This window comes from Cygnus olor, chromosome 19 (genome assembly GCF_009769625.2).
Source record: "Cygnus olor isolate bCygOlo1 chromosome 19, bCygOlo1.pri.v2, whole genome shotgun sequence".
NCBI lineage: Eukaryota > Metazoa > Chordata > Aves > Anseriformes > Anatidae > Cygnus > Cygnus olor.
This window is the reverse complement of record NC_049187.1, coordinates 5,308,609-5,324,613: the sequence shown is the minus strand read 5'-3', so window position 1 is coordinate 5,324,613 and position 16,005 is coordinate 5,308,609. Positions and strand designations below refer to the sequence as shown.

General features: G+C 48.0%; 1 protein-coding gene across 1 annotated transcript in view; it reads right to left on the bottom strand.

The window, feature by feature from the left end:
* The window catches only part of LOC121057441 (collagen alpha-1(XXVII) chain-like), a 154,265-nt gene that overhangs the window by 57,214 nt on the left and 81,046 nt on the right, over positions 1–16,005 (bottom strand). Inside the window, 10 exon segments of the mRNA XM_040531641.1 lie at positions 309–362; positions 7,507–7,551; positions 9,024–9,055; positions 9,058–9,076; positions 10,418–10,462; positions 12,399–12,452; positions 12,768–12,821; positions 14,337–14,390; positions 14,546–14,599; positions 15,319–15,372. Coding sequence (XP_040387575.1) covers positions 309–362; positions 7,507–7,551; positions 9,024–9,055; positions 9,058–9,076; positions 10,418–10,462; positions 12,399–12,452; positions 12,768–12,821; positions 14,337–14,390; positions 14,546–14,599; positions 15,319–15,372 — 465 coding nt within the window.

Below are 16,005 nucleotides of genomic sequence, written 5' to 3'. Positions count from 1 at the left end.
TCCAGGAAAAACAGAATTGACTGTCAAATACAAGCCTTCTCGCAGATTATGAATGAATACAGCTTAAATAATCGGTGTTTTCAGAGAACAGTTGACAACATCTCCTCGGACGGTAAGGTTACTAATTCCTAAACGCAAAATGGATGACTTGTGCCTGGCCCACGACTCGCTCAGACACCCTGGATGTACTGCTTTCCCAGCTGGGTGTTACACTGACATGACAACTTAAATCCCTTCAAAATTCCCCCGCCACAGTCTCCCTCATCCTGTAACAGGAGGAGCAACCAGCTCGTTGCAAGCAACCTTACCTTTTCTCCCACTATTCCAGGCTCCCCTACCGGACCAATGAAACCCATTAGACCCTGAGGAAAGAGAAAAGCACCATCAATTCTCAGTTCTACTTGTTGCGAAAGTCAACGATTTCTTTGGTCCACCTTGCTGGCTGAAGCAGCACAGCATCCCTTGAATACAGCTCAGTAATTCCTCCTGGCTACCAGAGCGCACGGAGCTGCTCCCGGCCATGGGAATGGCTCACTCCACAGCTGGCTCTGCTTTGGGCGCCAGCTGGAACGGCAGCACGAGGATCTGCAAGAGCCACAACACACGCTATAGGGGATGAGTTAAGCACGTTTCGTAGAAAGGCCGAGTCCATGGTGTGGCTTTGTTTTGCAAGCATTTCCCCAAACGTCAGCACAGCTTCCCCAGGAGCATCAACAGCGGGAGCTCCTGGGTCGCACAGAGCTGGGACTCACCGTCATTTTTACCGCTGCACTGGCTACGTTTCCTCTGAGCCACTTCAAACCTTCGTGCAAACTGATTTTGCCCTGGACAGTATCATGCTGTTGGGATGTTAGTAGGAAATAAAAGTCTGAGGACACAGCCAGAGGGGCCAGCAGGGCAGCAGACCTGTCCCACTACTCAGAAACTATCTTGGAAAAAAAAAATCTAAACAGGATTTGTCAGCATTTAACAACATTTCGGATAATGAAGAAAATCACAGAACTGCTTTTAATTAGGGAGATGGAAATATGCTGTCTCGAGCTAAGGTCCCTGAGAACTGGTGTACAGCACCCTCCCCAACAACCCCAGTGGGTTTCTGGCTCTGGGGATGCAGAAGAGCATCCTCTCTGCCACTGCCGGCTCCCCCACTACGCAATTCCCATGACCTCGTCCCTAGTCTCAGCAAGGGTCATTGGGAGATAGCTATCTATATTTAGTTAGTCCTGTGAATCTGTAACTAAAGGGATTCGTTTCCTGTCGAAACACTTCCTAACCTGCCCACAGCTGGCAGGGTGCTGTCAGTTCAGCCATGCCCTGGCTTGCTTGACTTTAGGCAACATCCTGACGGCTACTGGGAGGTGGCTGCTGGGCACGTCAGAGACAGGAGATGGATTCTCCACTGGTACCATCCCACTCTTTCTCTTTTTAAAAATAATTTGAAATCTTCATAATAAATTGCAAGTTCTTCTGTTGCACCAAGGAGGTTTTCAAATGACACCCTCAGGAAAACATCCAGCATGAACAAACACAATGGGGGGAAAAGCTATACCTGCAAAGCAACGTTCTGGAGTGTGGTCCCAGAAAAGCGAGAGGTTTTCACCCTGTTATCCCCTTTCTGGGGGGGACAGCAAGAAAAGAAGGAAAGGTTTCCTTGCCATACTCCTGTTTCATTGCTTTCTGGCCCAAGACATGTGTGCAGCCCGCAGAGGAGCTCTCTGCAGCCGGTGCATCGCTGTGGCTGTGCACATCAGTGCTCTGACGGTGCAAGGTGATACAGAGGAGTTACTCACAGGTTGTGCATCTCCCTCCACCACCAAAAGCCTCTCTCTCTCCAAGAAGTTACACTCACAACATAAAGCTGTGTCATAAAATACCCTCACTGCTACTCCCACGTGTGTGAGCCCCAGCAGTTGCATTAGGAGACATAAACCACGACGAGGGTCACTCTCCAGTGCCTTTTAGAGGAAGTAACTTTTGATAATAACTACAAACGTCAAGAGTCTCTGTGCATTAACGTTCTTTGCATGGTGCAATGAAATGTTGTCCTTCAAACCTCAGTGGAGCTCCTCCCTGAGGCATGCTGAAGGCACAGCAGAAGCATCCCTCCCTTGGATGCCCAGCTGGCTGTGCCTCTTGCAGCGAGCGCTTCTCCGGAGCTGTAGAGCCCTCGTCAGGCTCTGCACTGGAGCAATATCCAGGTGAAAAGCGTTTGGAAAAACTCATGAGAGAAGGCAAAGAGTGCAGAGCCTGGAGTTAGATGCTTATGTTAGAAATGCATCCGGGGATGATGTCCCAGGCAACTGCTGTGCCACAATGGAAATATCAACTAACCACAGGAAGACGACAACTACCAGGAGAGCTCTGCTATCCCGCCAGGGGCTCAATGTCACCAACCCTTCTGTCTGTACTGAAATTGACTTTGCTGTGTCTGAAGCTGAAGCAGACCCAGTGCATAAGTGTGTTCCTGCAGCCAGGCTTCACGGAGCGTGAGAGCAAAGCCGTGCTCCACTGAGCAACAGATTGCCCACCGCAGGAACACAAGGGACAGCGGGAAAAGCTGCAGTATTTGCATATGCAAGGTTGCCACTGGGTGGCATTGCTAAAGGCTGCTGAATCAATTATCCCTTCAATTAGACACAAGTGTGGATACATAGCTGATAGCTGCTTCAAGTTACTGAGGTTTTCCATATTGGGCTAACCTTGGGCGGCCACAAAGAAGGCAGACACTAAGGCAGAGGAGAGGATGGCAGAGCAATGAGGTGAAACAAGGAAATGTATTGCTAAACAAAAAGGAGATATACAAAAGAAGCAAGAAAGAGTAAATCTATTCATTTCCAATTTCTCAAAAACCTGCAGACGTCCCTCTCCTTTCTCTTTTTAAGAGAGGGAAGATGCTCTCTAAGATGTTTCTGGGGTACTTAGGTCACTCCCTGCAGAAGAACAGAGATTCCCTGCTCTTGCAGCAAACGTAGTTACCATTCACAACAAGACTGTTCCAAAAACACTTTCGCAGGGGCTGGGGTGCATCCAAACTTGTACATCCAGACTCAGGCTTGCAAGCTGGTACTTCTGACACACTGTCCATGGCAGCATCAGCTCTCACCCTGAAGTCTCTCAGGAATCTGGGTCATGAAGCGAGATGTACTGCTTGTGCTTCCCAGCCAAGCTGGTGGTGCTCTCCAGATGGCATGCAGAGCCCTGATTGCAGCACAGCAAGCGGCCCACAAGCCCAGCACCCTCCCGAGACCCCTCTCTCTGTCACAGATGTGCCATTTGTTAGCGCAGCTCGGGCAGAAAGCTGCCAGCACTGCCAACGCAAGCAGGGCTGAGGCAAACGCTGCACCTGCTGCGTGGGTAAATGGATGGAGGGGGAGCGCAGCCAACATTTCTGGCCTGGTTCTCACTCCAGAAATGGGGAAAATTCTGCCTGTGCTGGTACATCACGTCGCTGCTCCCTGTGTACCGAGGAAGAGGAGCATCCCATGGTGTCACCGTAACCAGATGGAGAGCAGGGACCCCCGCAACGTGGACAGGCTTTCAGCACGGTAGCTCTGCGGTGTTTGCAGCCAATGCCGGCTGCTCTGGGCTGGATTAACCAGCGCTGCTGTGTCTGCAGGCAGACAGAGCACGGAATAGATACGTCTAGGCAAAATAAATCTTGGTAAGTTATTGGGAGTCTCTGAAACAAGTGGGGAAGATCGGGTAATGATGTTCTTCACTGGCTGGAATGGTACAAGTGCTAAAGGGAACATACGCAGCAGAAGATTTAGGTTTTAAGAACCAGAAAAGTCATTGGCGGCAACCTTTAAATCAAAGTATACATGAATTATGGACATTACACTAAAATGGCTGTGGCATAACATTTTTCCCAGGTTCTCAGGGTTGAAAAGAAGCCCTCCATCAAACATGACTGCAGGCAGAGTGCGTATTGATGCACGTGAAGTCCCAGCAGCGGTGGCTGCCTGGATAAAGGGCCACAGCATACAGGAAGGAATGTAAAACATTTATACTGGATGGGGAGTTCAGCATGTCGCTCCTGATTCAGTTGCTTTACTCCCCAGCCAAGGGCATGGCAGAGAAAGGATGGAGATTGTTAAAAAGTTGCTGGGGGCTTGGGGGGCAGAAAAGGGGGGACCAGCAGATTGTAATTCCTAACTCCTGCCTGGCTTTCCCCATTTATTTTCCAGCCCTGTCATAATTAAGCCCCCCCTCTTGGCTACATCAACAGAGAGCGAGTCAGCAATGAAGCCTTGCATAAATCATAGCCCATTTGAGAGGAACAAGCGAACGACGAGCGCAGCGTGAGCAGGGTCTCCCAGGGATGGCACCGCCAGTCGCTCCCAGCAGGAACCGATGGTGGCCTTTCTGTTTTACTGGTTCGCTAGAACTCAAAACAAAACAAAGCAGGGACAAAGGGCGGGAGGGAGTAAATGTACAATCCTCCCATTCAGATGAAAGAAAGGGAAAGTAAAACAGTAAATATCGCAGTTTAAGGGAGGACGCTCTGACCCGCAAAGAGAAGCCACGCGCTTTAACCCTCTGCGCACCACAGCTACCCGGGGCCACGTCCCTCTGGGAAATGGGTGACGGGGACGTGGTGACACGTGGACATCATGCCTGGTTGGAGCAAGGAGGCTGCGCGTCCTCAAGTGCCCGTAAAGCCCTGAATGGGGATCCCAGAGAGGTCTGCAGCTCAGGAGGAGATGCTGGAAGGAAAGGTAGTTGCACTGGGAAGGCACTGCTCTGAGATGTGGAAACGTTGGTGAATTCCCTGCTTGCTTCTCAGCAACCCATCCGACGCTGTTCAAGTCAACTCCACGTGTCAGACCCCACCTGCAGAGCTGATATCAAAGCACCTCCCTCCTCTGTAAGAGTGCTGCAAGGAGAACACACTGAATAGAGAACTGATGGTGCTTGTCTCCTTTGACAAATCATTGCAGAATAACGTCTGCTGTTGGGACAACATGCTTCTTGCCTGAAGGAAGAAATACCCCCTGGATGAGTGTCTGCCCTTCCCTGCAGGGTGTGATGGGGGCACGGATGACTATGACATTGCCATGCTTCTTGGACGGGAGGAAGGATTCAGAAAGCTGTCCCACGACGGGACCTCATTCCCATTAAGGATGTTTGTGAGCTTTGGCCTTTTTCAGCTGGCTCCGGTCTTCACTGATATTTTCAGCCTCTAGAGCAGGGCGATGCTTCTCCTGTGGGGTTCTGTGACCTTCAGGACGGACGTTTAGGTGACATCCCAACTCTGGGATGGGAAAGCTGGTGGCCTGGGCCAGTGGCTCCGTGTTCTTCATCCTATTATTCTGCCTCTATCTACTGGCAAGGAAGGGTTAAATCACACATTTCAGGATACAGGGGAGCTCGGCAGCTGGACTTCTTCCAGCATTTGAAGACTACAAGCGTCTTATGAATGAACTTCCCCAGCCAGCGTCCTTGCGATGGAAAAACAACGTATCAGGGACTGCCCTGTGGCTTAAAAACTCAGCTTCTCAACAAGAGCTCGAGGGTCTGGAAACACTACAGGAACTCCCACGTTAGCCTAAACAGGTGTCCGTACGAAAGGGAAGAGAGCTGCAATGAGATGGGTGGCCGATCTTTTCTCATGCTGTCATGCTGAGGGTTTCCTGCCAGAGGGAACCAACAGGGAGGGCAGAGCAGCAAGTCTGAGATGCCTGACCACTCCTGTTGTGCCTCTGAGGCCTCCCCAGGAGCAAACAGGGAGAAGCTGAAGGTGGCTTTCAGCACCGGATGACCTTGTTAGCTTGACCCCTCAGAGCTCTGCAAAAAAACAACGCCACCCCAAGACCAAATGCTGAGGAAGGAAAAGCCAACACTCCCGCACTGTTCAGCAAAGGTGCGATGGGAAGGGAGGTTATTTCTCACTAAGCTGCTGCGACATTTTCTTCTAATGACTTAACTGGTATGGAAATGGAAATTCTTTCTGGGTGATATTTCTAGACAGAGACTAATTGACTAAGAATAATACAGGCAGCTTTCATACCACTGTGCTGGTTTCGGTGTCAGCAGAGGCCAGCTGTGTTTTCTTTTCAGTGAACAGTGCCTACAGTTTTCATCCAAGGTCAGTCCCGAGGGATGGTAAAGCATAATAAACCTAATGATGCTTTGTCCTTCAGTGGCAACATCTTGTTAAGGTTCTCAAAGCACTTCTGAATATTCATTTCTAACTGTAATACGGCAGTATCCATAGGTGCCACCTGAGAATAGGAGGCATAGTGCTCAGCACTGTTCAGCCCAAGGTGTTTCCCTGCCAGGAGAAGTTCTCTCACCAGGCCCCAGACTGGAAAGCAGCACTGTCTTGTGTCTTCTACTAGAGAGGAAAATGAGGCACAGAGCACTGGAAGGTGCTCCCCAAGACCATACACAAGGTGCTAAAGCTGCAAACAACACTTGGGCGCAGCCTCAGGTGTGTGGAGCAGCTTTGTTTCTTCAGTTGTTGCTCTTCATGGAGTAAATCATTAACCAGAATATAGAAGTGCCTCTAATTTCCAGACATAAATAACCATCCTTGATTCATACTGAGACCCATCAGATTGTTTGAAAAGGATCCATCATGGCTTTTTTTGACATGCTTGGTCAGAAACCCACAAAATAAGTGACCCCCAGCTGTTGGATACAGGGGAAAGAAGAGCCAAGGAGACCGACAAGCTGAACCAAACCAAACTTGCTGACCATAGGCAGGGAAAGTGCTGGGAAGGACAGCTGTGCTGAGCAGCAACACCCTCTTTGCCAGGGCCAGCGACTGCATCCAGCTTGGTGTGGTCATGTAGGAACGCAGAGAACATGTTGGAGGCTCCGCGGCTGCAATTTCAGGGTTGGTGGTGGACAAGCTGGTTGGTTTCAATCACAGAGACACGGCAACGATTGTTTCTCTTTCCTTGATGCCTGTGGTTCCCCTGAAGCCTACAGGGATAATGAACGTCCCCTGCTAACCCAGCAGAACATTCTCTCTTGTGGTACACCGCAATGCAGCTCAGTGCCTCTTCTGCCCAGGGCCTGGGTCCTTTGGCTGATGTCACCTCTGAAAGCAGCATAGCACCTCAAAGCAGAGGGTCCTATCCTTAAAATCTACATAAGCAAAGCCTGGAAAATGCCCCTTTGGGAATAAGTGGAATACACAGAAGACCATAATCTCTTTCATTTCCATGGCTTTGTCTCCTAGAGAAGCACAGCCAGTCTTACATGCTATAGTGCTGCCAGCACTGCCAACACATCCACCTGAACTGTGACTTTATCAGACGGCCTATGGGAAAACCTCTAGCTCAAAACAGACCCCGTGGCCCCTGGCAGTGCTGTTTGTTGAGAGCTTCAGCCAGTTTACAAGACACATTTCCTATGTCACAGCTGGAGCATCAGAACCACAGACAGGTTTGAGGTGGTCAGAAGCCCCTGGCCACTGTCTTCTGCCTGCACACTGCTCATCCAGAAGATGTTGAACACAGGAGACCATCAAACAGACAAGAAAAACAAGGAGTTTACCTGCTCACCAACTTTCCCTGGTCGGCCGTAGTTTCCTGGCTCGCCCTGCATGACAAGAGGAGAGGAGGCACATGGTTAGCTGCTGCTCCCAGTCAGCCCCTCACTCATTACAACATGATTCTGTGTACACCATCGTTTGGGAAGCTGTTTCTGAACTGTGGAAAACCAGCGAGAAGCAACCTCTTACAAAAACCTCTTACAAAGCCCAGTTTTTCAAAAAATAATCCAAAGCAAGAAACACGGCTGCCACAAACATGGAGACAAACATGATGCAAACACGTGCTGTTTTGAGTGAAATGCCCCTAAAATCTGCTGGTCCTGCTGTGGTGACATAACCTACACAAACCCATACTCAAACACTGAAACATAGGCTGCCTGCTCTCCTGTGGCATAGCCTAGTTCTGGGTAATTTATCCCTATGGTTAATAAGACGAGAGTTCTCATCAGGGATCCTCTTGAAGCCGGGGTGTTTCTACCCCATAACGTTTCTATCTGAACGGCTGACTAAAATGGACAGATGAAGGATGATATGCATCAGCCACAGGAAAAGAGTAGGAAAGGGATTAACCGGAAGATTTGAGGAGCATCTAGTGGGAGTGAGAGTGTGGATGCCATGGGGAGGTGTAGTTCCTGAGTGACAGAGGAGAAGGGATCGAGAAAATTCACCGGCTGGTGGAAGAATCAGAATAACAAAAAGCAACCTAAATATTCCCAGGCATTGGTGCACCCTGATTCTGCTCTTACAAAACCTCCACCATAGGCAAATTACTGTCACATGGAGCAGGAAAACCACAGGAACGACCCACACAAGCTAAATCATAGTGTAGGATCAGAGAAATTCAGAGAACAGGGAAAATGAGGGCTGAAGAGAAAAACAGGAGGAAGAGGAGAAATCCAAACCTGCCAGGGGTATGGGGGCAGCCGTGGCAGCACGGAAGGCCAGCACAGTGCCCCTGGACAGGCCATCCAGGGGCCAGAGTCACCACTCAGCAGTATTGTCTCTGGGTGACAGCAACTGTATTTTCTCAGTAGGCAGATACTCCAGATGTGCTGCCAGACCACATTTTTGCTATTTACTGCTTGAAGAGGTTGTTTTTGTTGGGATTTCTCTTTCCTTTTGAGTGTGGGTTTGTGGAGCGGACTGCCCTGGGATGGCTCCTGCTGCTAATTAGGCAGCAGAGATAGGAATGATGTGCATTGTTTTAGAACAAAATTGTGGAGAAACAATGGAAAATAACATGAGATGGTGGAGGTGGTGAATATCAAAGGAGAAACATGCTTGTTTATAACAAAGCACATGGCTTAAAAAACGCACCATCATTCTTCTTGCTGAAGAAACCAAGCAAGAACCGAGACCCCAAAACTGAGAGAAAAAGAGAAAACCTCAGTTCCCCTTGTCCTCTCTGAAACGAATACCCTAGGCCTGGAGCACAATGAAGTTGAGAAAAGAGACATTCCTCTACCTCTTCTCCCTTCCACTCTCTGCTTCCCTGATCATTAACAAACTCTTTCCTCACCTTTGGACCATCAGGACCAGGTCTTCCCGGAATCCCTTCCGGCCAGGTCGACCCTGAAACACACAATAAATATAAAAAGCTAAATAATGACTCCTGTAGCTGCCCTGGGTTACAGCAATTTGCCTGTGAATCCATATGACAAGGTGCAGCTTACAAGCAATGCTCCCAGCAAATCTAGTGTGCTAAGGATGCAGCAGTCCTCACTGATGCTAAGGCAACACAAGAAGAAAACGCTGTCTCGAGCGACACTGGGTTTGATTTATGTGGAACACGTCCAGACAGCTACTCTAAGGTTCGGCACATTTCTGCCCCTGCAGCTTGATTCCATTGCTTAAACATCACATCAGAAACATTATTCATGGACTGTAATCAACCATGCCAAGGTATTTGTTGCTGCCTTTTAGCTCATTCTGTACAGCATCTAGTTGGATTTATTTGACTTCCAGAAATTTTCTTGTGATGCCAGCAAAGATACTAGCTGCCTGAGCACCCAAAGATGGCATTTCCCTGGTGTTGGCAGGGACTTGGCCATGTAGGCTTCTTGTGGGCTCTATCCGTGGCATCGAGAGAAGGTATGGGAGCAGGAGTGTCCCTGCAGTGGGGCAAGCCAGGCTGACATCCACAGCTAAATTTAGAAAAGCAGGAATAAACCTGCAGACCAAAAGGTTCATATTGATCCTTCCCTCTAGGGAGGAGAACAATTATGGCGTTCTCCCAGGCGCTGTGGTAACTGGATTTGTTTTGTTGCTCCAAGAAAGGAAATAAAAGTGTCTAATGGAATAGTGGGGGAAATGCAAGATAAAAAATTATTTCCTGATCCACCTAGAAGCTCTCAGCAGTTTCCAATTTACAAGATATTTCACTATCTTGCAATAACAATTATGTTCATAACCATTATAAAACCCTGTGAGCTGGCAGGCTCACAGAGACAATAATACTCTTTTTGCTTCTCCTAACTGCATTTCTGCAATACATCACCATGTTCAGAGTGATGTAGATGACAAAAAGGACTCTACTTCAATGTCCTGTCTTTTTTCTTACTCTTCCTTCTACTTTTATTGAAAAATACCATAAATCAAGGAAGCAAACATCACAGCTGCTTACAAAGATGGTTTCCAGTCAAAGCGCTTTATCTTGTGTATGAATGTTAGTTTTTCAAGATCTGATACTTTAAACAAATTATAAAATCAGAGTCTTACTCAACATCCTGTGAAAGACTGTTCTCTGTCTTTCATATGTCCTGGATCACGCAACTGGACAATGCAATATTTTCTAGAAGGGCAGATAACTTCCCACTTCAAACCAGAAGGGTTGAAACTTCATGTTATTTCAACTACAATTTCACTGCAAAGTCAACAGAGCTGGTAGTAACTGAGTACACCACTGAAACTTACCTCTGGACCAGGGACTCCTGGTGGTCCTAAGGGTCCTTCGTCTCCCTGAGGTGAAAAGAAATTAAAATAAAGGGCAAAGTAATGACAAAGTCCGGTCTCACCATGCAGTAAGAATGAAAGGTCTGCAGTATAAGCAGTGGTTAAACACAGGCTGTGTGTTCAGCTGTCACATTTTAAAAACTGAGTCCTGCTGAACCCTACAGCAGGCAGTTCAGCATCTCTGAGGCTCCTCAACTCCTCTCCCCACCTCAGGAATAAAATCTGAAGTCAAGTCCTTACAGTAAAGGCCACCCAAAATTTGACCGAAGTCAACACCAGTTGGGTGGGCTTATCACGGGCTGCATTTGGCCCATGGGATACACTGGACATGCTCACAGGGCTCTGTTTCATTTGATTTGGCAGGGATATGGATGCTGTAGAGCTCTCTACTCTTTCTCTTTTTTTTTTTTTTCCCCACAAAAAGGGAGTTGCAAAATTTCCCACAGAACCATTTGGCAACTGCATGGAGGTTTCCCTTTTGCTTTCAAATGGGACTACACTTGCTACACGATGGAGCTATCTCAAAATCTTACACAGCAATTGGACTCGGTCTTCTCCCTTGGCTCTACACCAATTTCTAATGTGATAGGATCAGATCTACAGTTTCTAGGAGACCTTCAATTAAGCTTCACAAAAATTATCTCAAGTGTCTAAACCCAACTGCCAAGAGATAAATTAAAAGCGCCCTTGGCAGCCACGGTTCTTGCTGCTCTCATTTAGGTGGTCAACCATGGTAATGAAGTAGCATGAGCTGGCGGGCTGAACTTGGGACTGGAAGTCAGGAACCCAGCCCGGTGGGCTCAGACAAGCCACCCACAATATACCACATTTGTAAAGAGGGTGTAATTCACAGCCTTGACCTTCCGCCTCAGGTAACAGAAGCGGTGAAGGCACAGTTGTATGCTGTGGTGCACATTCAGAGTCCCTCGGCACAGCTCGTGTCAAAGTCCATATCCATGTCTTCAGTCTTACTTTTATGCTCACTAACTAGAGTAAATTGAAGGCAGCTTGGTCATGCCTGCCTGAACCTGGAATGCAGGGCTTCGATTCCCTTTGTAAATTGCCTAGAATATTTTTTTCCCTATTTCAGTGCAAATAAATGAGCTAATTTGCATTAATCACATTCAGAGAGCAAGCAAAAGAATTCCCAGAAAAAGTTCAGAATGATTAGTGCTATTAGTCTGAGCTCCTGCCCATCAGTGCACTGAGCATTTTTTGCAAAATGTATCATGACTGCAAACAGCTTACACTGGTCTGACCCAGAAGAAACTACACTGAAGTCACTGGAGTTGCAACGGGATAAACAGGAGGGCCCTCGGGCCTTCTGTGCTGCTGCCATGAAGTATTTGCAGCTCCAGGACAATTAAATCAATGACAATTGTCCCTTTTTAATGACTGCGACTGGAATTAAGCTTCAAGTCTTCCCACTCAGTGACAGGTGAAAGCTGCAAGCTCTGAGATGCTGGGGCAAACAAATTTTGCAAACAGCAGTTTCAGTTTATGCACTCTTTTTACTAATAATGTTGCTCCATGTGAGAGAGCAGAGTCTGCAGGTCTCACAGTTGAAAGAAAACTCACTTAAAAGGAGCAGAAAGCAAAAGCCAGGTAAGGGCATGTCTGTGCAAAGGGATGTGCAGGAAAAAGGGCATTAACATCCGTTTGGGAGTGTGTGTGGGTGTGGGGGAACAGATTTAAGAAGAAAAGCTGGTGCAGAATTTAGGGTCAAGGGATGCCAGCAGTGACTGGAAGCAAAGGCCTCAGGACTGCAGCCTAGTGGAAGCTCCTCTTCTGTGGGTTTCTGACCAGTGAATATAAGCATTTACTTCCAAATTCTGAGGAACTGGAGGATTTCAAAACACAGGCACCAATTCAGTGTGCATTAATCTTCAAAACTCAACATTATTCTTTAAATCCAATCTGCTTTTTGTCTGAGGACACTCACCTCTTGTCCAGGCAGTCCTCTCGGCCCAGGTAAACCTCGTGCTCCTGGCTTCCCCTGAGAAGAAGCCAAAGGAAAAGATACTCAGAAAAATAGTAATATAAGCTCAGAAGGGCCATTAAAATGAGAAAGTCTCTTTCACAGTCATGGGACATCATCCAATGTCAATTTTGTTACAGAAAAAAACGTTGAAAAAAAAAAAAAAAGAAAACCCCACTCTTGGAGGGACCTCAAGCCAAACAGACCACGCTGAAACGCTGGCCAGGACAATCTTAAGGAATCTCCAGGGCTTTCTCTCTCCCCATTTCCCACTACTTTGTTTTCCCTGGCTACCTCCCACCCCTACAGAGCTTCGCTGTCAGCTCCACTCACCTTTAGGCCTTCAGGGCCATTTTCTCCCGGTGGGCCAATGTCCCCCGGAAAGCCCTGAAGAAAAGGAGAAAAAGTTGGGGTGCAAAGGAGGACTTCTGCAGCCTCTGTGAGAGGTTCAGTTAAAGGCTAAGTGCTGGTTGTGTGCTGGTGGTGTCTGTGTGTGGGCCACCACGCAGCACCCAGAGGGAAGGAAACACCGTGATGGGAGCTGTGCTATCGGCTGGACGCAAGGGCAGCCTTCCCCAGCAGCTCCCTTTAGGTCTATCGTCTGAGGAGATTTATTGCTGTGAGGGCCTTCCTGTCATCACACGGCTAAAAACGGCAATTTGGGTTTTAATTAATCTTTATGAGTCAGCGCATAATCTCACTGCTCCGAGAAACAAACTGCACGCCTCGGCAACAAAGGGCAGCGGGCGAGGAATTAGGAAAGGTGCTGACATGCTCATTAGCGGCCGCCCTCAGCCAGGCAGCAGCTCCTTTCCACCCACCACCCCTTCGCCGAGCACACAAAGGAATCTGCAGTTATTTCCAATAGCAACAAAGAGCAAAGATTGCTAAGTGGCAGCACTTGACCGAGAGCCCTTCCAGACCCAGTAAAATACCAGAACAGTGATGAAGGGAAAACAGACCATCGTTCGTGCTGGAAGAGGCTCTCTAGCATCTCACAGGCATTGTCTGGTTGCTTATGAGGGAGAAAAACCACAATACGCTGGGGGGAAGCCGAGCCCGGGTTTAAGGTATCACCATAAAAATTTTTGTTAAGGGCAGTGAGGGTTGTTTTCTACTTGAAATGGTACTTTGCAGGCGAAGAACTGAAAAAAACCCAAAGCCTCCAGGATATCGATGACAAATAGAGAAAGAAGAAACTAGGAAAACATGAGATGCAGAATGGGTCATGAACCTATCTTGGTCACCTCATAGCCACTGATGTTCCATCATATCCTAGCAGAGAAGCAAAGCCCAGGCTTGAAAAGAGGAGGGTAGGTGGAAAGTGAGGTGCAAGACTCAAGAAATGAATCTTCTGCCCCAGACAACCAACCAAAGAACAAAAAGGGTCAAACAACAACATGATGAGAAAGACCTGTGTTCACAGAGACTGGCCGGTGGCTGTGAGACACTGTGGGGCTCTATCTCAGTTCACCACTGTTTTTTCTTACAACTTTTGGAAGCTCCTAAGAAAAGCCTTGAGAGCTTCCCTCTGCAAAATGATAGGATGTTCTGCTTTGCAGTTAGTGTCTGCTAAGCTGTTAAAAGCGAAAGATGGGGAGAGGTGACGGTTTGTGACATGCTGTTTGCCAAGGTAAGGACAATCTTTGGAGACTGACCTTTTGGAATAGGAACAGAACAAGCTGTTACATATGGGACTTGCAAGTAACAAAATAGGAAGAAAAAGGCTTGGAAAGATCAGGCAGAAAGACTATTTGCAGATCAGGCAATGTGAGTGTAGGGTTGTCAGAGGGTACAAGATGGACAGTTTGTCCCATTTTCCGTTTGAACAAAACTGGACCTCCATTAATTAAAGAACAATAAATCCCACCACACAGCAATCCCCAGCACTGTGGGACATACCTCAGGGCCAGGCGGTCCTGGAAACCCGACCGGACCTTTGTCACCAACTTTTCCCTGCAGAAATCAGAAAAAAATGGAGAAAAGTGAGCTGGCTCCCGGCTGCTGCCTTTCCTGTTGAGCAGAGCACACCCCTGCCAAGCTGTCTTTCCAGCTGGGCACTCAACCTTTGGAAAGGGAGATTAGGAAGCAGAGGACATCTGGTTACTTACCAGGGGGCCTGGCTTCCCTCGTGCCCCAGGGACCCCAGGCAAACCTTGGCTACCCTGAGAAAGAGAGAGAAAGAGAGGAGTTTTCAGAAAACACAACAAAGCATCAAAAAACACCAATTCCCTCTGCTCCAGCCCCAGACTCTGCAGAGACAGGAGCAGTTTCTGAGGGCCGAACTCAGCCGTGCAAGGAGCCAGGACGATTGCCCTGGTATCAGTGAGATGTCTCTGCTAAAGCCAGGGATGACTTTAGCCCTGAGGAGCACATGAGCTGCTGCAGTTGGCTGTGGCTCAGGGCCATGTAGGCCCCAGTGCAGTGCTAAGTACAGCCTTACTCAGCTGAAGTCAGCATCACGTTGTAGTCCTGGGGGAGCAGTCATTTGCTCAGCAGTTCTGCACAGTGTTAAGTGCTTCACTGGGTCAGGGTTTAAGTTGCTGCACCGAGCACTCAAATTCTCCGAGTCAGCAGCCGCTGGACCACACACAGGCACACCAGTCCAATCCTGTCCCATCATTTCCAACTTCTGCATGAGGATATGGCCTTTTTTATGGAAAGCCACTAGCAGAACATTTTTACTATAAGTAACAACAAAATCCATCTAACAACACAAATTTTAGCAGAGTATCCCAAAGGGGAACTATCTGAAGAAGGGGACCAGGCAACAGGGAGCAGTTAGCTCCAGCTCCTCATGGCTTGAAGAGGTGTAGAGAGGCTGGTGGCCACACAAAGTACCCATAAAAGGGAAAAAAATGATGGAGAAAGGGAGAACAATTACCTTGTCTCCTTGGAAGCCGATATCTCCTGGCACACCTGCTCCTCCCTGATCACCCTGGATACACACCACCAAAGAGAGTTAAAATAGGCAACAGCAATAGCCCAAATGCCCAGGTAGATGCTAGACGGTGCAACGTACACCCAAAGTCTCATCACCAGCTCCACTCAAAACTGAACTGGTGACAAACTGTAGATAGCATTGACTGTAACAACAATCCTGAGCCCTGTATGCATTTCCCAACATTGATTCCGAACTGAAAAATGAAACTGCAGGGAAAGAAAAATATGAAAGTGCAAGAATTGTGTTTCCATGGAGGCTGCAAGAAGAGAGGCTATGTTCCTCTGGCTAACAGCAACCGTGAAGGTGGCGAAGTGTTAAAATTCAGCTGAACAGAAGAGTTAGCTTAGCGCTTGATGAATGGACCTTTTCTCTCATAAGGCTCTACAGCACAGAAAACAATACTCAGGGTCCCTGCTGCTGGCACCAGAGACCAGTTCTCTCCCAAAAGAAAACAAGAGTAACTTCTCGTAACGCTTTACAACCATCCCACTGGCAGCATTTTGGGTGAGATTCCCTGGGAGGGGTAGGCTGCTGTTCACTGGGATGGGGATCCCAACTTTGAGCACAGCAACAGTGACAATATTTTCTACCTGAGCTGTCTTTCCCCTCTTCAGAACTTCCTAACAC